The 20,093-nt window shown below is 53.3% G+C and overlaps 1 protein-coding gene across 4 annotated transcripts in view; it reads right to left on the bottom strand.

Annotated features, from left to right (window-relative positions):
• Positions 1–11,906, bottom strand: part of SEPTIN9 (septin 9) — a 215,606-nt gene extending 203,700 nt beyond the window's left edge. For 2 of the 4 annotated variants that reach the window (XR_013407346.1, XM_015120462.3), the window contains exon 1: positions 11,665–11,906. Coding sequence is in view for 3 of the 4 variants with exons in the window: in XM_015120462.3 (XP_014975948.3) it covers positions 11,665–11,683 (19 nt within the window). In the remaining variant the exon portion in view is untranslated. The remainder of the gene's footprint in view (positions 1–11,664) is intronic. The other 2 variants (XM_077973016.1, XM_077973019.1) reach the window with 2 other exon arrangements.
• Between the last annotated feature and the right edge of the window lie 8,187 nt (positions 11,907–20,093).

The raw sequence follows: 20,093 nt of genomic DNA, 5'->3' as shown, positions 1-20,093 counted from the left end.
AGTTCAAGGCTGCAGTGAGCCGTGATCACACCACCGCATTTCAGCTTGGGTGACAGAGTAAGACTCTGTCTTGGGAAAAATAAATGAATAAATAAATAAATTAATTAATACTCAAGTGGTTTCCATTTCCTGGTTAGACCCCATTACATCCCCCACGAACAAACAGTATGCATGAGAAAGGTGAGCAGATGAACAGGGCAGGGTCAGTGGGCCAAGAGGAAGATCACTGATCACACGGAGAACGACCAGTGGTCAAAAACTGCCGACCATGGCGGGGCCTGGTGGCTCATGCCCTTAATCTCAGCACTTCGGGAGGCCAACGCGAACCTATCACCTGAGGCCAAGAGTTGGAGGCCAGCCTGGCCAACATAGGGAAACCCCGTCTCTACTAAAAATACAAAAATTGTGGCTCAAGCCTGTAATCCCAGCACTTTGGGAGGCCGAGGCGGGTGGATCACGAGGTCAGGAGATCGAGACTATCCTGGCTAACGTGGTGAAACCCCGTCTCTACTAAAAATACAAAAAACTAGCCGGGCGTGGTGGCGGGCGCCTGTAGTCTCAGCTACTTGGGAGGCTGAGGCGGGAGAATGGCGTGAACCCGGGAGGCGGAGCTTGCAGTGAGCCGAGATCACGCCACTGCACTCCAGCCTGGGAGACACAGCGAGACTCCGTCTCAAAAAAAAAAAAAAAAAAAAATACAAAAATTGGCTGGGCGTGGTGGCATGCACCTGTAGTCCCAGCTACTCGGGAGGCTGAAGCAGAATTGGTTGAACCTGGGAGATGGAGGTTGCAGCGAGCCAGGATTGCACCACTGCACTCCAGCCTGGGCGATAGAGCGAGACTCCATCTCAGAAAATAAAAACAATAAAAACTGCAGACGCCAACAAGGAAGAGCCACAGGACAATACCCCAGGATGTGGGAAAAGGTTATGCCAGCCTTGGATCCCTTCTGCTTAATGGGTACCCCAGTCACCAAAGGGATAGATGCATTTCACTCGACCTTTATCCAGCCATCGGAGTATAACACAGGGATGTGCCATAGAGAGAGATGGGGACCAATAGGTAGAGGGATGATGGGGAGGAAGACCGAGGCAAGAGGAACAAAACGGGGACTGCAGAGGGTAGATGGCAGGAGGCTGAGGGTTCCAGAAGAAACTGCTGCACAAGTAACGAGCCAGCAGGGTGAGTGACAGCCAGGAGAGGTGGCCCAAGAAAACAGACATCTCCGGGGGTACAGATGCATCCTGAGGGGCCACGGAAGAGATGGGGAAGGGGTGGCTCTGTGGAGCCCCCGGCATGACCGCCAGTGGTGAAAAGGAATCAAAGACCTCAACAAGGGGATGACTTTTCAAACAAGGAAGCACTGGGCCTTCTCAGGGGCACCAGCAGACTGAGGGCAAATGGCATTCCGTTCATTCAACTCTTAAGAAAATGTCGAGGTAAGAACACTTGTCTGGTTTTGGGGGCAATCCCAGAAATACCAGAAAAGGGACTCATCATGCGCAATCTTTTCTTAATTACCTGGAGAAATGTATGGTTACCTAAGACAGAGAAAGGTAGCCAAAGCAAGTGGAGGCCAGGCACAGTGACTCATGCCTGTACTCCCAGAGCTTTGGGAGGCTGAGGCAGGAGGATCGCTTGAGGCTGGAAATTCAGTACCAGCCTAGGCAACAACAAAGCAAGACTCAGTCACTACAAAAAAAAAAATTTTTTTTGAGATGGAGTTTCACTCTCGTTGCCCAGGCTGGAGTACAATGGCACCATCTCGGCTCACCACAACCTCCGCCTCCCCAGTTCAAGCGATTCTCTTGCCTCAGCCTCCTGAGGAGCTGGGATTACAGGCATGCGCCACCACGCCTGGCTAATTTTGTAGTTTTAGTAGAGACAGGGCTTCTCTGTGTTGGTCAGGCTGGTCTTGAACTCCTGACCTCAGGTGATCTGCCTGCCTCAGCCTCCCAAAGTGCTAGGATTACAGGCATGAGCCACTGCGCCTGGCCACTACAAAAATTTTTTCAAAATTAGCCAGGCATGCAGTGCACACCTGTAGTCCCAGCTACTTGGCAGGCTGAGAAGGGAGGACCAATTGAAACTGGGAGGTCGAGACTGGGAGGTCATGATCACGCCACTGCACTCCAACCTGGACAACACAGCAAGACCCTGTTTAATAATAATAATAATAAATAATGCAAGTGGGTATAAGAATGTATTTATTTATTTTGAGACGGAGTCTCGCTCTGTCACCCAGGCTGGAGTGCAGTGGTGCAATCTCAGCTCACTGAAAGCTCCGCCTTCCAGGTTCACGCCATTCTCCTGCCTCAGCCTCTCCTGCCTGCTGTAGTAGCTGGGACTAATTAAGCCTAGCTAATTTTTTGTATTTTTAGTAGAGACGGGGTTTCACCGTGGTCTCAATCTCCTGACCTCATGATCCGCCTGCCTCAGCCTCCCAAAGTGCTGGGATTACAGGCGGGAGCCACTGCTCCCGGCCCTAAGAATTTATTTTATCCCAGCACTTTGGGAGGCCAAGGCGGGCAGATCACGAGGTCAGAAGATCGAGATCATCCTGGCTAACACGGTGAAATCCCATCTCTACTAAAAAAATACAAAAAATTAGCCCGGCGTGGTGGCGGGCACCTGTAGCCCCAGCTATGCGGGAGGCTGAGGCAGGAGAACGGTGTAAACCCAGGAGGCAGAGCTTGCAGTGAGTGGAGATCGCGCCACTGCACTCCAGCCTGGGCGACACAGCGAGACTCCGTCTCAAAAAAAAAAATAATAATAATTTAAGACAGCAAGCTCTAGAGTTGAAGCCAGTCTCCATCTAGCCCTGGGCCCAAAGCTATAAGCATGTATAAGCACGGCTACTGTAACATCTTTACTCAGGACATCACCCTTCAAGGGCCCAGACCCACACCACCAAGGAGGAGCGTCCACACCACCAAGGAGGAGCGTCCACACCAGCAGCTGGGGAGAGGATGGTCCCCTACATGATGGAATGTCCACTCTGAAGAACGATTATACTGATAATCATGAAATCCATGCCTGAGATCTAATTTCGAGTGAAAAGAACAGAATTCAACAACATTCATTCTATGGGGAGTATGCAACTCTGAAAATATATGCCTTTTTCATAATTAAATCAAATCCTATCTCATGTTCCTGTGCAAACAAGCACTGAATGGAACACAAAAGAAATGTTACAGTCAATGATTGCTGAAGTTTTCCTTTCAATTTCCTGTTCATGTTGTTTGGCAATAAGTAACACAGAAAACTGACAACAAAAAGCAAAAGAGAAAGAAGGGATACAGCGTATAGCTTAGATTGCTTTCCTTAAAAAATTAAATAGTGGCCGGGCGCGGTGGCTCAAGCCTGTAATCCCAGCACTTTGGGAGGCCGAGACGGGCGGATCACGAGGTCGGGAGATTGAGACCATCCTGGCTAACACGGTGAAACCCCGTCTCTACTAAAAAAAAAAAATACAAAAAACTAGGCGGGCGAGGTGGTGGGTGCCTGTAGTCCCAGCTACTCGGGAGGCTGAGGCAGGAGAATGGCGTGAACCCGGGAGGCGGAGCTTGCAGTGAGCTGAGATCCGGCCACTGCACTCCAGCCTGGGCGACAGAGCGAGACTCCGTCTCAAAAAAAAAAAAAAAAAAAAAAAAAAATTAAATAGTAATAATAATAAGCATAGGCCGGGTGTGGTGCTCACACCTGTAATCCCAGCACTTTGGGAGGCCAAGGCGGGCAGATCATCTGAGGTTGGGAGTTCGAGACCAGCCTGACCAACATGGGGACACCCCATCTACACTAAAAATACAAAATTAGCTGGGCATGGTGACGCAGGCCTGTAATCCCAGCTACTTGGGAGGCTGAGGTAAGAGAATCGCTTGAACCCAGGAGGCGGAGGTTGCAGTGAGCTGAGATCGCGCCATTACACTCCAGCCTGGGCAACAAGAGCGAAACTCCATCTCAAAAAAAAAAAAGCATAATGCAAGCTGGGCGTGGTGGCTCACGCCTGTAATCCCAGTACTTTGGGAGGCTGGGACGGGAGGATCACCTGAGGTCAGGAGTTTGAAACCAGCCTGGCCAACATGGTGAAACCCATCTCTACTAAAAATACAAAAATTAGCCGGGCATGGGGGCGCATGCCTGTAATCCCAGCTATTCAGGAGGCTGAGGCAGGAGAATTGCTTGAACCCAGGAGGCAGAGGTTGCAGTGAGCCAAGATTGAGCCACTGCACTCCAGCCTGGGCAACAGAGTGAGACTGCATCTCAAAAACAAAATAAAACAAAACAAAACAAACAAAAGAAGCAGCATAATACAAAGGCCTAGCAGTTAAAGCGTTAACCCCCAGCTACCAGGAAGGCTCTGTTATCCAATGACTCATCACCCCAGCCGAGGTCAGCCACACCTTGGGTCTCTGATGCTGGAGGCAACATGATGCCAACATTGGCGAGAAATCCACCTCCTCCTCCCCACCCCTCGATGCCGGCCTCTGTGTGCACTTGCAGCTGTTCCACGACCGGTGCCTCCACGGTGTCTACACCACCGGCTCACCTCCCAGCAATAACCCGACAGCCCGACACCTCTGTAGACCCTGTGGCTACAGAGCTGAAGTCCCCTGTTATTAGTGGGTTTTGCAGACAACCCTCCAAATCCCTCTGGGTTGAGTTAGTCAAGTCCTCAACAAGCTGGAAGATGACAGGGGTTGGATGTAACCCACTTCCAAGTGGCTTGGGTTACACGGACATTATTCCCCTGCTGGGATCTGATTTGGGATGGAAACAGGAGCCATAGTTTACGGGAAGGCTGTGAAAGGAAGCCCCGGCCCCAGGATGAGGATCAGGTTGATTTGCCGCACAAGGCCCAGGGGCGGCCCACCCGCCTGCTCTGCCCAGCCCTTCCTGGTAACCACACGCACCCGGGGCCCATCTCAAACCTGGCAGGCAACGCTGCTGCTCCCATGTCAGCCGCTGCCCCAACACGCCTGGCCTGGCCAGGACAGGTGCCCAGGCATGGCATTCAGGGACGTCCTCGGCTTCCGGGGCCCAACCCCTGGTTCCCAGGTGCAGCACTGGGAAAAGCAGAGGGCCCCGGCCAGGGCATAGGCCTCATCACAGGTCCTTTCCGCAGCATGGGAGGAGCCAGACCTCTTTAGGAGCCAGACAGAGAGCAACGCACCCACCTGGGCAGAGACTGAAGCCACATCCCCATTGAGAAAAGATGGCACTCCTGCCTGGACCCCTTCTCTGAAACCCCAGGCCAGGGTGGGGTAGGAGTCAGCGAGAGAGTCCAGTGCTCCAGAGCGTTTCTGGCCCTCTGTGCCCCCTAACCCAGCACTTCTGGGGACCCACACACCCAGGGCAGAGTGGCCATCCAGGGCTCCTCTCACCCCGACACAAAGGCCACTGAAGGCCCGGGGCCAACGCTGCTCTGAGGATGACAAGCGACTTGGGTACCTGCCAGAGACAGCAGGCAGCCTGGGTCTAAGGGCGGCCCAGTGACTTGAAGCTGGGATCATCTTACATTCCCTGCGCCACTCCTGTTTCCTGTCCTGGAGGTTTTCAGGCTGCCAACAGTCAGCTTTGGAGAACCAGGTCAGATTAGGCTGAGAACAAAGCTCAGCTGTCACAGAGCTGCGGAGAGGCCATTGGTAAGCAGTGCCTGGGAGCCGCCCTCCCCTGCCAGCAACAGCTCAATGACTCCCTTCCCAGGGGCTGCGAATGGACCTGCACCCGGGGTGGGGTCAGGGAGATAGGCAGAGAGAAACTGGGCTGGGAGTAGAGAGTGCCATGCTCTACCCTGGAGACCCATGGCCAGGCCACCCTGCAGAGCTGGTGCCCAGAGCCTCCAGGGTGCAGCAGAGGAGGCAAACAGAGCCTGACACTCAGCGGCACCCGGCAGACGATTCTGGAATGAATGACCAAATCCACACGGAGAGTTGAAATGGCCTAGGAACCTCAGGGAGACAAGCAGCTCACAGCTCAGCAGCGCTGCTCCAGTAGAGCAGGCCAATGCCAGCCAGGCCTCCTGGCAAAATTCCCGGGACATGGGCACAACTGTTGCATCAGGAAAGGGGCAGAGGTGACCAGCCCATCAGCCATGGGGGCACTTCACTGTCCCCACAGAAGCTCGTCACCCACAGGCCTGGGTGCCACACGATCCCCATGCCTGGCATCACGATGGCTCCCCACCGGGGCCCTGCACCCACCGTGACTGACTCCCTTCGGTCAGCGATTCCAGATCACCATGACCTGGCAGTTGCCGTCAGGCCTGCCTGGCTAAGGGCTCTCCCGGAGACTGAGCCACTTCACACAGTGAAGTGAGCCACTGGGCCCCAGAGCTGTGTGCTGTGTACAAGCCCTGAGGGCTTCACCCAGGCATTGGCACCCACTGATCCCCATAAATCCCTGGCAACCGCCTAGAGCTGGGATGTTTCCAAGGTAATGGCTCCAACAAACAGAGGCGCAGGAACCCAGCGCGTCACCTCCCTCCTCACCCCAAAGGTTCACACCCCTAGGGGCCTGGAGCCTCTCTCTGGAGCCCCTCCTACCCTAAAGCCAGCGGGATCTGCCCAGGAACTGCCATCATCACCCCCAGGCCGGGCCTGCACTGATGTGTACTGAACTTTCCTTATCAGGTCCATCTTAGGCAAACTTCAGAGCCCACGCAAGGCTGCCTGTGGACAAACACTGGGGCGGAAACAGGGGCCACCTCTAGGTCCCAGTCCCGTGGGACTGTCAGGGCTGCCTGGGATGGGTGGGCAGGAGAGTGTCAGAGGAGGGCAGCCCAAGGACCGGGTAGGGGGTGGGCAGTATCCCCTTCCATGGGTCCTCAAGTGAGATGTCCTCTGCAAACACACACCTGGGACCTCCGAGCAGAGGGTTGGCTCCCATGTCACCTGGACCTGGACTCCAGACCACTGCCCCGAAGTGGCAATCCTGGGTCCCCCTGCGCCTGTCCTGGCTTCAGTTGGTCCCACTTGTGGGGGACGGTTCCAGGAAGAAGGTGGACTGTCGCAAACTCAATGCCCCGCTGCCAGGTGCCTCGCCCTCAGCTATCAGAACCCCTCTGGGCAGGCCGGGGAGATCTGACGGGCAAGTGCCTGCGGTTGGCGTGAGGGGGCAGGGCAGGTGGCCCCTGCCTGGGCATGCCTTCCTATCTTTGCAACAGACTAGGGAGAGGGCTGGCCCCAGGACTTAGGCTCAGCCAGCTGTCTCACCACTGGGGGGCCTCGGTGGAGGACACAAGTCAGACAGAGCCACAGACTAACTATAAGAGGTGGCTTTTTCTCTCCAGCCCAGGTCCCCTGAATGTGCCAGGGCAGACAAGCGTGGACGTGAGGAGGCAAGAGGCAGCGAGAACAGGCACGGAGACGGGGTTGGGGGAGAAGAGGAAGAAACCCTGGGCTTGTGCCCTTCCCATGGTTGCCTGGCACCAGGTTAGTGCCTGGCAAAGTGGGGAAGTGTTCTCTGAGGGTGCAATTCCTTGCCCTTCCCATAAGTCAGCTCCTGGGGCGCTGGGTGGGGGTGCAGCCCTGTCCACCACGGCGAGCCAGCGTACTGAATCACAACAGAAGCTGCTTCCTCTGTGGGTGCAGCCTCCCTCCCTGCTCAGGACTCAGAAGTCATGACAGCATAGAGCTTTTGAATCATGGCTGGTGCCCCTTCAGGAATCTCCTGAAAGCCACAGAGAAACTCCAGAGTGGCCGGGCACAGTGGTTCCTGCCTGTAATCCCAGCACTTTGGGAGGCTGAGGCAGGTGGATCACCTGAGGTCAGGAGTTCTAGACCAGCCTGGCCAGTATGGTGAAACCCCGTCTCTACTAAAAAATACAAAAATTAGCTGGGCACGGTGGCACGCATCTGTAATCCCAGCTACTCAGGATGCTGAGGCATGAGAATTGCTTGAACCCGGGAGGCAAAGGTTGCAGTGAGCCAAGATTGCACCACTGCACTCCAGCCTGGGCAACAGAGTGAGACTCCATCTCAAAAAATAAAAAATAAAAAAAGAATCCCCAGAGTCATTCCCAGGTGCCAGTGGGGGTGCCATGCAACCTCAGTCCCGCTTCTGTGGCTCATGGGCCTTGGGTAAGTCCTCCTGCCACTGCCACACACAGAGAGTTTCCAGGGGAGCCTGGGAATAACAGCAAGTTCCATGTGACCTAGTATGCAAAGGGAGTCCCAAAACTCAGAACCCAGAGAACCGGGGGGTACAGTGCAGCTGGCTCCAGTGCTGACGGGCTGGGGGAGAGACCCTGCACCGTACTCTGACTGCAGTAAGGGAAGATCATTGAGGCTCCTGGAACATCCTAGCAATGGCGTAACCCCAGCCTTCTCCATCCTCCTGCTGTCAATGACAATCACAATCACGATCACGACAGCAGCTAACAGGTCACAGAGCAGGCATTTCTCAGCTTTTTCAAATATGAACTCGTTTAACCTTTACAACAACATAGCACTGTCCCATTTAACAAATGAGGCAGGCTGGGCAGTGGCTCACGCCTGTAATCCCAACACTTTGGGAGGCCAAGGCAGGCAGATCACGAGGTCAGGAGTTCAAGATCAGCCTGACCAACATGGTGAAACCCCATCTCTAGTAAAAATACAAAAATTAGGTGGGCGTGGTGGCGCACTCCTATAATCCCAGCCACTCAGGAGGCTGAGGCAGGAGAATCACTTAAACCTGGAAGGCAGAGGTTGCAGTAAGCTGAGATCATTCAGCCTGGGCAACAGAGTGAGACTCTGTCTCAAAAAAAAAAAAAAAGAAAAGAAAAGAAAAACACATACACACCACACACACACACACAAACAAATGAGGCAAATGAGATGCATGAGGTGAGAACCTTGTGCCACAGGGAGAGGCGCAGCCCGGTGAGATTTAATCCCAAGGCGTTGGCGGCTCTGAGTCCCCAAGTGTAACCACTGGACCACACTGCCTGTAGACTACCACTATCTCCAACTCACTAGAAGGCCAGGTGAGGCACATCAGGAAAGCCTGGAGCAGCAGTGGAGCTGCTAGAGAGAGCCTGTCCCCAGTGTTCCCCTATATCCTGCAGCTGCCCCGTGTGGGCCCTTGCTGCCTTCCCCATTGGACAAGACCTTCTTACAGATGGGGTCTCATGACGTCGCCCAGGCTGGAGTGCAGTGTCTGTTTCCGGGTGCTGTCATAGTGCTGCAGCCTCGAACTCCTGGGCTCAAGCAATCCTCCTGTCTCAGTCTCCTGAGTAGCTGGGACTACAGGTGCACCTGGCCAAGTCCCTTTTTATTCTCCACTACTCAAGACTTCTTCCTCAAGGCCCAGCTCTCCCTAAAACCTCCGGGGCATTCCTGTAGTATTTGGAGGATGAACTGCTCAGGAGGGAAGGGTGTTAATGAGCTGGTGTCTCACCCTCATCCTGACTCCCGGTGAGAATGTAAGTTCTCTGCAAGCAAGGACTACATCTCATTATCATTCTGTACCCACTCAGACCTGGCCGTGTGTGCCCAACACATAAAGTGTGTTCGATGACTGTGTACAGACCCACGGTACTTGAGATTGCCCCAACACATCCTTCTAAAATATTTTTCCTTTTCAGAGGCTCGTGAGTGTTCAAACCAGCTCTACCAGGAACATTATGGTCATTCAGTTTATTCTGAAGCCCATATACAGGTCCAGAAGCAATAATCCCGCTCAATCTAGATGAAAAAATAAAAACCTTCCTGTTGTCCTTGGATTGTCAGAGACTAGGAAGATTTTCAACATCTTTTGCTGCTTTCCTTAATTTCATGGTGTTGACGGCTGTTGAGGGGTCAGCCTGACTCCTGCAAGCGCCCCTACCTGGAACAGAGCTGCTACCAAGAGAGCTCCAGGACACTCAGAATGAGGGCAAGAGGCCACCTTCACCATCAGCCCCCACCAGTCTGACCCCATACGACTGCAACACAGTGACCCAGCACACCTTGGGCCACTGCCAAGCAGGGAGCAAACCAGAAATGGTCTGAGTCCTCCCTTCCCCCATCCTCAGAGGGGCCCGCCCCTTTAGGTAAACACAAGGAGCCACCGAGGCTGCTTTACAAGAGCTGGTTCCTGCTCCCCCCACAAACTCTACTTCCACCTACTGCAAAAGGTTCTGTCCTTTTTTAAAAAAAGAAACCCAGTGAGAGGTGGCGTAGGTGTGGAAGAGAGGAGAAAGGGACAAGTGATGGTCTCCCAGTCTCCAAATAAGCCGCAGGTGCAGAGACTCCAAGCCTGCTTCAGGGTCCTTCCGGCATCTGTGCAGGAGGGTCTCCGCAGAAAAAGCCCAGGACCCACGACCTGGGAGGACCCTGGTCACCCCCACTGTCTGGACCCACCAGTGGGAGATTAAGTGTAAGAAACCAAGGGCAACGGACCCTCCCTAGGCGGGCTAGAGATCCCCAGGAAAGGGCCGTGCACCGCGCGATCCCCACAACCATCTCAAGTATTTGGAGCATGTTAGGGAGGAAGCCCCAGTGCCAAAACCAAGCATGTGCCACCTGGAAGCCCGCTCCCACCCACCAGCACACCAACCCACCCACGCTCCTGACAGAGCTGTGCCTGGGGTGTGGAGAGGGCCATGTTGTTTGCAACAACCGGGTGAAAGTTGAAATTCTAAGCTACTGACCCAGAAGGGAATTTTCGGGGAAGTTCTTCGTAATCCTCTTTGAGACAAGGTATTCTTTATCACTCATTTGGTTCCTAAATATGGAAAGCCAGAGGAAACCGACAATGGCCCAAAGGCAGGGGGATGGCCGCGATGACTCCTTCACCTCCAACTAAGGCCCATGATTCTGTCCTTCATGGGTCCTTGGCAGACAACTTTCTATTCGAATGAATTAAAGGAGGAACATTAAACAGAGGGTTTCTAGAGTTAGAAGAGGAGACGCTGTTTATAATTTGAGGACTGAGGAGGACAAAGGATCCTGCCTGCCTCGGTCCTTTGGAGAAAACCACAAAGGAAAAAAAAAAGGAAAGGAAAAGACAAAGAATGAAGATCTGAATTTCCCTTAACCTGCCCATGCGGCCTCGGTGTGCCCATCTGTGAAATGGAACTTCAGAGTGCCAGAGCGGAATCCTCTTATGAAGACTCCTGAACCGGCTCATGGTGAGGCCCAAGTCAGGCCCCTTCCGCCTGCTTAAGGAGGGCCCTGCTAGGGTGGAGTGCGGATGTCAGCCGCGGGCGTCCTGAGCGCAAAACACGAACCCGAGTCGCCAAGTTTGGGCGCTGCTGGACAGTCCCATCTGGAGGCCGTCCCGTGCCCCAAGGATGCTGCGGCCTGGATCACCAGCCCTGGAGGCTGAACCCAAGAACACCCCTCCACCCAGCCCCCACCCCATCCACCCACACAGACGCACCAGGGACCCAAAGCACCCGGCCGACCTGAAAAGTCAGGGATTCCTGCGAGGGTACAAGGGGCGAGGAGGAGGGAGCGTCCCACAGGGCAGCCCCTCAGACACTCGAGCGAGGGCTGGAGACAGCGCAGGGGACGTTCGGCTCAGGTCGAAAGTGGCCCGACAGCGGCCCTGTCCTGGGAGAAATTCGACCTGCGGTGTGCCCGCCGCGGGGACTCGCTCAGCTCCGCGGGCGCCTCGCCACTCCCGGCCGCAGGCGCTCAGGTGAGCAGGGCTGGTCCCGGGACACCGACCCCTTCCCACCCCGGGCGCGAAGCCCACCTGAGTAAGACTTCTTCATGGTGCCGCCGTGGCCGCCGCTCCCAGGAAAGTGTGGCGGCGAGGCCGCGGGGCGCGGGCTCCCAGGGCGCTAATCCCGGGCCGGGAGTAGGAAGGAGGGAGGAGGGGGCGGCCCGCCGTCTGGTGTGCACGGACCCGGCCCCGCCCCGGCCCCGCCCCATCCCCGCCCCTCCCCGGAGATGCGCACAAAACCCCGGCCCAGCTGGCTGTGGTCCCGCCTCTACACCGCCCCTGCCCCGCCCCTTGAAGGTGCGCGCCGAACCCCGCCCCCGCCCACCCCTGCGCGGCGCTGCACCTGGCGGAGCGGGGCTGGGTGGCGCCGGGCCTGGGAGGGGGCGCCCCCGCGCGGCAGCGCAGATCAGGCCAGGCTGGGGGTGGGGGCCGCCCGCGTGGCCCCCCGCGCCCTCAGCTCTGCACCCCCCGCTCCCCGCGCTGGCGCCAATGGCTGGTTCCGGGAGTCGCCGCACTTCCCAGTCCCGAGTCCGGGCGGGGCGGGCCGGGCCAGGTGGAAGCGGGAGGAGGTGCGGGCGCTCCGGGCGGCCCCGCCGGGCGAGGCGGCGGCGCCGGGCACAGCCGGGGGTCGGAGCCGGGGTGCCGGCTTAATGGGCCGGGGTAGCGTGGGACAGGACCGGACACCTGTCCTGCTACTTTTCTGGTAATCAACAGAGTGCGTTGATCGAGTTGGAGCCTTAGTTTCCTCACCCGAAAATGGGCGCGTTGGACAGATGATCATTCGTTCTCCCTGCGCTGGGCACCGTGCGCAGCTGGGTGTATCGGTGCAGCTGGGCAGACACAGGGAACCGCCCTTTACAACTCGGGTAACGCACGCGGTGGTGAGAGGGTGCACAACCTGCACGAGAGGAGTCTCTCTACTTGAAGATCCTTAAAGTCTCCACGATAAAGCGGTGTTTCCAACGTACAGAGAAAGAAGTGACTAATTCTGACTGGAGGGTGGTGTCAGAGTTTTATTGAGGAGAAATCAAAACAGGGCTTTAAGGAATGAGCAGGAATTAGCCAGGCAGCCAAGGTGATGGAAGGCAGCTGTTCCCGAAAGAGGGAAGGGCGTGGCGGAGCTTGGGAGGCCTGAGGTATCACAGCGAGTGTGGAGAGACAGAGGCAGGGCCGGGCCCTTGCACAGCTGCCAATGGAGGCCCTAGAGGACGAGAGGAAGGCGGGAGGCCAATTGGGAAGCACTCCCTAGTTCTGGGTAGGGGCGCAGCACTGCCTTCTGCAGCCGTCCCAAAAATGCACAGGAGGCTGAAAGTGTCATTAATAGCACCGAAAAATCCTCCTCTCCTTCCCCTCTCCTTTATTCTCCTTGGGGGTCCAAGAAGCATTTTCATTTCCTGCCTGAGTGTGGGAAACTTATATGCATGAGAACGGAGGCCTATGTGGCACCATGGGTTCGTTCCGGCCCACCTGCTTCCTTTCTTGAGTAATCTGTCCAGTCACAGCCCTGCAGAGGGAGCAGCCCGGCCAGAGGAGCTTCCCCTCACCCCAGGTAGAGTTGATTGGACCGGAGCGGCCACTGGACTCCAACTGAGTCCACCCCTTTCCTTATCTGGGGGTTAGAGGCTCAGGAGGCCTCGGGAGGGAGGTGCTGTAAGGGAGGGGAGCAGGGAGTGTGGACGAATTGTGAACAGAGTCCTGGATTCTGGGATGTCCACACCCTAACCGCAACCCCCACCCACACGCCCACTCACCGCTTATACCAGCACCAGCAGATTCCGGCTTAGGCTGTGTCCTGACTTGGCCAGCAAGCGCCATGATGACACTGCCCCGAGCCTAATGCCTGGGATTCCCAAAGTCAAGCGGGGTCTCAAGAATCTGGGTTATGGGTGCATTGCGGGCTTTGTCCATTTGACTCAGCGCAAGTCAGAGGTGCCCTGGCACACAGCCACCCTGAGATGCCAGCCTTGGCTGTTCCCTGGCTTTGGGTGGGCAGGTTCCTCTGCAGATGCTCACGCTTCTGCCGGGGGTCACAATTCACAGGAACCTGGGCACCCAGGACCCAAGGACACCTGCGTGGAGTGATGTTGGACACGTCACCTGGGTGCCTCCTGTGAGATGGTTCCTGAATATCTGAATCTTCCTTCTGATTCCAAGAAATCAGAAAGAAGGACAAGAGAGAGGGAGGGAAGGCTGGGAGTGAGGGTTCTACACATTTTTGAGATTCATGAAGCTTAATCTGTCATGAAATTAGAGTTTAAATAAAAGAAAAATTAAAGAGATGCATGAAGCTTAATTGTTTAAGCATCAAATTTTGTTTTTATTTATTTTTTCTTTTATTTTTTAGTTTTTGAGAGGGAGTTTTGCTGTCGTCGCCCAGGCTGGAGTGCAATGGTGTGATCTCAGCTCACTGCAACCTCCACCTCCCGGGTTCAAGCGATTCTCCTGCCTCAGCCTCCTGAGTAGTTGAGATTACAGGTGCCCGCCACCACACCTGTCTATATATATATATATATATTTTGTAATTTTTTTCTTTTTTAGTAGAGATAGGGTTTCATCAGTTTGGCCAGGCTGGTCTCAAACTCCTAACCTCAGGTGATCTGCCCACCTCAGTCTCCCAAAGTGCTGGGATTACAGATGTGAGCCATCGCACCTGCTTTATTTATTTATTTATTTATTTATGAGACTCTGTCACCCAGGCTGGAGTGCAGTGGCATGATCTCAGCTCACTGCAACCCCCACCTCCTGGATTCAAGCGATTCTTCTGCCTCAGCCTCCCAAGTAGGTGGGATTACAGGCACACGCCACCACGACCGGTTAATTTTTGTATTTTTAGTAGAGACAGGGTTTTGCTATGTTGTTCAGCTTGGTCTCCAACTCCTGACCTCAGGTGATCCACCTGCCTAGGCCTCCCAAAGTACTGGGATTATAAGTATCAGCTGCTGCGCCTGGGCCTTTTTTTTTTTAATTTAATTTTTATTTTTTTGAGGAGTTTTGCTCTTGTCACTCAGATTGGAGTTTAATGGCATGATCTCGGCTCACTGCAACTTCTGCCTCCTGCATTCAAGCGATTCTCCTGCCTCAGCCTCCCAAGTAGCTGGGATTACAGGTGCCTGCCACAAGGCCTGACTAATTTTTGTATTTTTAGTAGAGATGGGGTTTCACCACCTTAGCCAGGCTGGTCTCAAACTCCTAACCTCAAGTGATCCACCTGCCTTGACCTCCCAAAGTGCTGGGATTACAGGCGTGAGCCACTGCCCCTGGCCTAAGCATCAAGTTTTAATTGTTTTTCACAGACAACTCTCTAAAACAGACAACACAATCCCCTGCCTTGGTGAGAAGAGCATAGCAAACATATGACTCTTTCCCTCCCAGTTCAGGACCATCACGATGGCACCTTGAACAGTTATCAATGCACATACAGCCATCTTACTCTTCACTAAATGTCCCCAGGCTACTGTGCTATCCAATTTTTTTAAACTGTCTTTCAAACACTCAGTTCCTCCTCCTTCTCCTCCTCCTTCTCCTCCTCCTCCTCCTCATCCTCCTCCTCCTTCTCCTTCTCCTCCTCCTCCTTCTCCTCCTCCTCATCCTCCTCCTCCTAACTGGGTGCTTATGACCAGTTGTGTAATTTCCCCAATTCTCAGTGTTCACTCCTATGAAAGGGGAGGGCAGTAACCCCCCAACTCGCACAGCTGGTATGATGATTAGAAAGCTAATGGGTCTGAAGTGCCTCACTGTGCTCTGGTCACTAAAATCTGAAACACATGGCATTGGCTTTAGGAGCAGGCAGTGGGCAGAAGCCTGGAGGAAGTTGGCAAGGGCTTGCAGGAAAGTAAAGAAGATGATCCGGGTCCAATAGTGCATGTTCCCGCTACTCAGGGAGTTGAGGCAGGAGGATGACTTGAGCCCAGGAAGTCAAGATCACCCTGGGCAACGTAGTGAGATCACATCTCTTAAAAAAAAAAGAAAGAGGCCGGGTGGGGCGGCTCACGCCTGTAATCCCAGCACTTTGGGAGGCGGAGGTTGGGTGGATCACCTGAGGTCAGGAGTTTAAGACCAGTCTAGCCAACATGGTAAAACCCCATCTCTACTAAAAATACAGAAATTAGCCAGGTATGGTGGGGTATGCCGGTAATCCCAGCTACTCAGGAGGCTGAGGCAGGAGAATTGCTTGAACCCGGGAGGCAGAAGTTGCAGTGAGCCAAGATTGAGTGACTGCACTGTAGCCTGGGCGACAGAGTGAGACTCCAAGAAAGAAAGAGAGAAAGAGAGAAAGAGAGAGAGAAAGAGAGAGAGAAAGAGAGAGAGAAAGAAGGAAGGAAGGAAGGAAGGAAGGAAGGAAGGAAGGAAGGAAGGAAGGAAGGAAGGAAGGAAGGAAGGAGGAAGGGAAGGAAGGAAGGAAGGGAGGGAAGGAAAGAGAGAGAGAGAGAAAGAAAGAAGAAAAGAAAAGGAAGGAAAGAAAGAAAGAGGAGAGAAAGAAAGAAAGAGAGGGAGGGAGGGAGGGAAAGAAGGAAGGAAAGAAAGAAAAAGAAAAGAAGAAAAAGAAGGAAGGAAGGAAAGAAAGGAAAGAAAGAAAAAGAAAGAAAAGAAAGAAAGAAAAGAAAGAAAGAAAAAGAGAGAGAGAAGGAAGGAAGGAAGGAAGGGAGGGAGGCAAAGGAGGGAAGGAAGGGAAGGAAAGGAAGGAAGAAGGAAAGGAAGGAAAAGAAAAATGCAAGCCAGGCGCAGTAGCCCAAGCCTGTGATCCCAGCACTTTGGGAAGCTGAGATGGGTGGATTGCTTGAACTCAGGAGTTCGAGACCAGCCCAGCCAACGTGATGAAACCCTGTCTCTACTAAAAATAAAAAAATTAGCCAGATGTGGTGGCTGGCACCTGTAATCTCAGCTACTCAGGAGGCTGAGGCAGAGAATTGCTTCACCCTACGCAACGGAGGCTGCAGTGAGCCAAGATCACGCCACTGCACTCCAGCCTGGGCGACAGAGCGAGACTCCATCTCAAAAAAAAAAAGAAAAAGAAAGAAAAAGAAAAAAGAAAATGCTATTGGCTATTGGAGCAAAGGAACCCTTTCTCATGTGGTGGCAGAAGGTTTAATAAAACTGTTGCCTGCCATAGCATAGAAAGTAGACACCGAGTACACCTAGCTGGCTTGTTGCTGTAGCTGATGAGTTTTCCAGGCAAGTCTTGAAGGTGCTCCTGGCTCCTTCTGCCTATAATAAAATGGAAAAGGAGAGAGAGGAACTAGGAGCAAACAATTTCATTTTCCAGTGAAGCTGGGAGGAAACGTAAAGGCCGGAACAGAGTTTTCAGCCAGTAAATGATTCTCAAAGTGAGAAAGGGCCTCAGGACAAAGCAGTCCAGAGGGAACTGTAAGATCCTTTATTAAGACCTCAGGGAAAAAAAGGAAAAGTGCCTCACAAACCCTTTCAGACAAAGGCATCCTGAGGACCTTAGCGGCATTCCTTGCAGAGTTGCTCTGTTGAAGAGCAGGTCTTCTCAAATCACAAGGTTCTTTTCTCACTTAAAGCCCAGGGTGGAGAAGGGCTTGTCTCAGAAAGTGTTGTGGTGCTAAGGGAAAGAAGCCACCGTGAAAAGGCTGCAAACTGTATGATTCCAACTATACCATATTCTGGAAACAGCAAAGCTCTGAAAACAGTAATCAGGGGCTGGTGCGGAGGGAAGGAGGAAGGAATGGATGGCGTGCAAGGGATTTGTGGGGCAGTGAAATTATTCTATATGATGCTGTAATGGTGGATGCCTGACATTATTCACTGGGCAAGACCCATCTCGTGTAAAACGCAGAGTACAACCGACTGTTAACAGTGGATCTTAGCTAACGATAATGTATTCATATTGGCTCATTGATTGTAACAAATGTACCACATTAATGCAAGATGTTAGTCAGCAGGAAAATTTGGGGGAGTTGGAGCAGGGAGAGGAAGTTTTCAAGAATTCTCTGTACTCGCCAGGTAACTTTTTTGTTAACATAAAACTGCTTCAAAAGAAAACATCTATTCCTTTTTTTTTTAAGTTTTGTGAGAGAGGTTTTTTGTCTAATGGAATGAATTTTATTTTTATTTATATATTTTGATTTTTGAGACGGAGTTTCACTCCTATTGCCCAGGCTGGAGCACATTGGTGCCATCTCCACTGACCTCAACCTCCTCCTCCCAGGTTCAAGTGATTCTCCTGTCTCAGCCTCCCGAGTAGCTGGGATTACAGGCAAGCGCCACCACACCCAGTCCAAGCCTAAAAATACACCCATAATTTTGTATTTTCAGTAGAGACAGGGTTTCTCCATGTTGGTCAGGCTGGTCTCGACCTCCTGACCTCAGGTGATCCGCCCACCTCGGTCTCCCAAAGTGTTGGGATGACAGGTGTGAGCCACCGCGCCCGGCTGGAATGACTTTTACATTAGTACACTGGAAGCTCCCAAACTGGGTTTTTTGTTTTGTTTTGTTATGTTTTGTTTTGTTTTTGAGACAGATTCTTACTCTGTCGCCCAGGCTGGAGTTCAGTGGTGTGATCTCAGCTCACTGCGACCTCCGCCTCCCAGGTTCAAGTGATTCTCCTGCCTCAACCTCCTGAGTAGCTGGGATTACAGGCGCCGGCCACCACGCCCATCTAATTTTTGGATTTTGTATTTTTAGTAGATGTTTCTACTAAACCCTGTCGGGTTTTGCCATGTTGGCCAGGCTGGTCTGGAACTCCCAGCCTCAAGTGATCCTCTCGCCTCGGCCTCCCAAAGTGTGGGGATTACAGGCGTGAGCCACCGCACCCAGCCTCCCAAGTAGCTGGGACATCTGCCTGACTTCAGGTGATCCACCCACCTTGGTCTCCCAAAGTGCTGGGATTACAGACATGAGCTGCCGTGCCTGGTCTTGATTTTTTTTTTTTTTTTTTTTTGAGATGGAGTTTCACTCTTGTTGCCCAGGCTGGAGTGCAGTGGTGTGATCTCAGCTCACTGCAACCTCTGCCTCCCGGGTTCCAGCAATTCTCCTGCCTCAGCCTCCCGAGTAGCTGGGACTACAGGCGCCTACCACCAGACCTGGCTAATTTTTGTATTTTTAGTAGATATGGGGTTTCACCACGTTGGCCAGCCTACTCTCAAATTCCTGACCTCAGGTGATCCACCTGCCTCGGCCTCCCAAATTGCTGGGATTACAGGCATGAGGCACCATGCCTGGTACAGAATTTCATTTCTTGAAGTCTTGAAGGGCCAGGTACAGTGGCTCACACCTGTAATCCCAGCATTTTGGGAGGCTGAGGCAGGAGGATAGCTTGAGCTCAGAAGTTTGAGACTAGCCTGGGCAACATAGTGAGACCCTGTCTCTACACAAAATTTAAAGTTAGCCAGGCACAGTGATGCATGCCTGTAGTTCCAGCTACCCAGGAGGCTGAGGTGGGAAGATTGCTTGAGCCCAGGAGGTTGAGGCTGCAGTGAGCTATGATTGTACCACTGCACTTCAGCCTGGGTGACAGCAAGATCGTATCTCAAAAAAAATAAAAGTAAATAAAAATAAAAAGGCAGCTCAAAGAGCACCTGAGTTCTTAGTCAGCTAGAACTGGGCTCCTCCTGTGCGGGACTTCCCAACATAGCCACTCAGTCTATCAAAGTCAACAAGGAAGGGCGTCTGCTGCCAAGAGGAAAATGAGAATCTCTTGCAACCTGATTGTGGCACGGAGGTATTCTGTTGCTTAGAAAGGAGCTACAGAGGCCATGAGTACAGGAGACAAGGATCGCTGCAGTCATCTTAGAAGCAACCTACCATGGAGAAGCCCCAAGTAGGTGCCCTGGTCAGCAGTCCTGATTTTCGAATCTTCCCAGCCCCAGTGCCAGAAGTGTGAGCTGATGATCCCCAGACGGTCCCCAGAGCAGCTCTTCTCCCACTGGCAGCAGATCTGAGACCTCCTGAGCCCGCCACTGCCTCTGACATCTGCCTCTGTCTCTGAGCTCTGCTACCTCTGCCTGCATTTTCTTCTCTCTCTTCTGTCACCTTTTTTTTTTTTTTTTTTAAGACGGAGTCTTACTCTGTCGCCCAGGCTGGAGTGCAGTGTCATGATCTCAGCTCACTGCAACCTCTGCTTCCCGGGTTCAAGCAATTCTCCTGCCTCAGCCTCCCGAGTAGCTGGAACTACAGGCATGCGCCACCATGCCCAGCTAATTTTTGTATTTTTTTTTTTTAGTAGAGATGGGGTTTCACCATATTGGCCAGGCTGGTCTTGAACTCCTGACCTTGTGATCTGCCCACCTCAGCCTCCCAAAATGCTGGGAATATAGGTGTTAGCCACCGTGCTCAGCCTCTTCTGTTAACTTCTTTCCAGTCCTTTCCTCTGCCGCTTCCCCAGACTTCCAGGCCTGAATGATTAGACGTGGCTTTGACAGGCAACCAGGGAGACTGTTCCTGTCTTCTGGCTCCAGAAGGGCCCAGACACGCCGGCTCTGGGGCCACCTTTGCATCTT

This window comes from Macaca mulatta, chromosome 16 (genome assembly GCF_049350105.2).
Source record: "Macaca mulatta isolate MMU2019108-1 chromosome 16, T2T-MMU8v2.0, whole genome shotgun sequence".
NCBI lineage: Eukaryota > Metazoa > Chordata > Mammalia > Primates > Cercopithecidae > Macaca > Macaca mulatta.
This window is presented reverse-complemented; position numbering and strand designations above follow the sequence as displayed.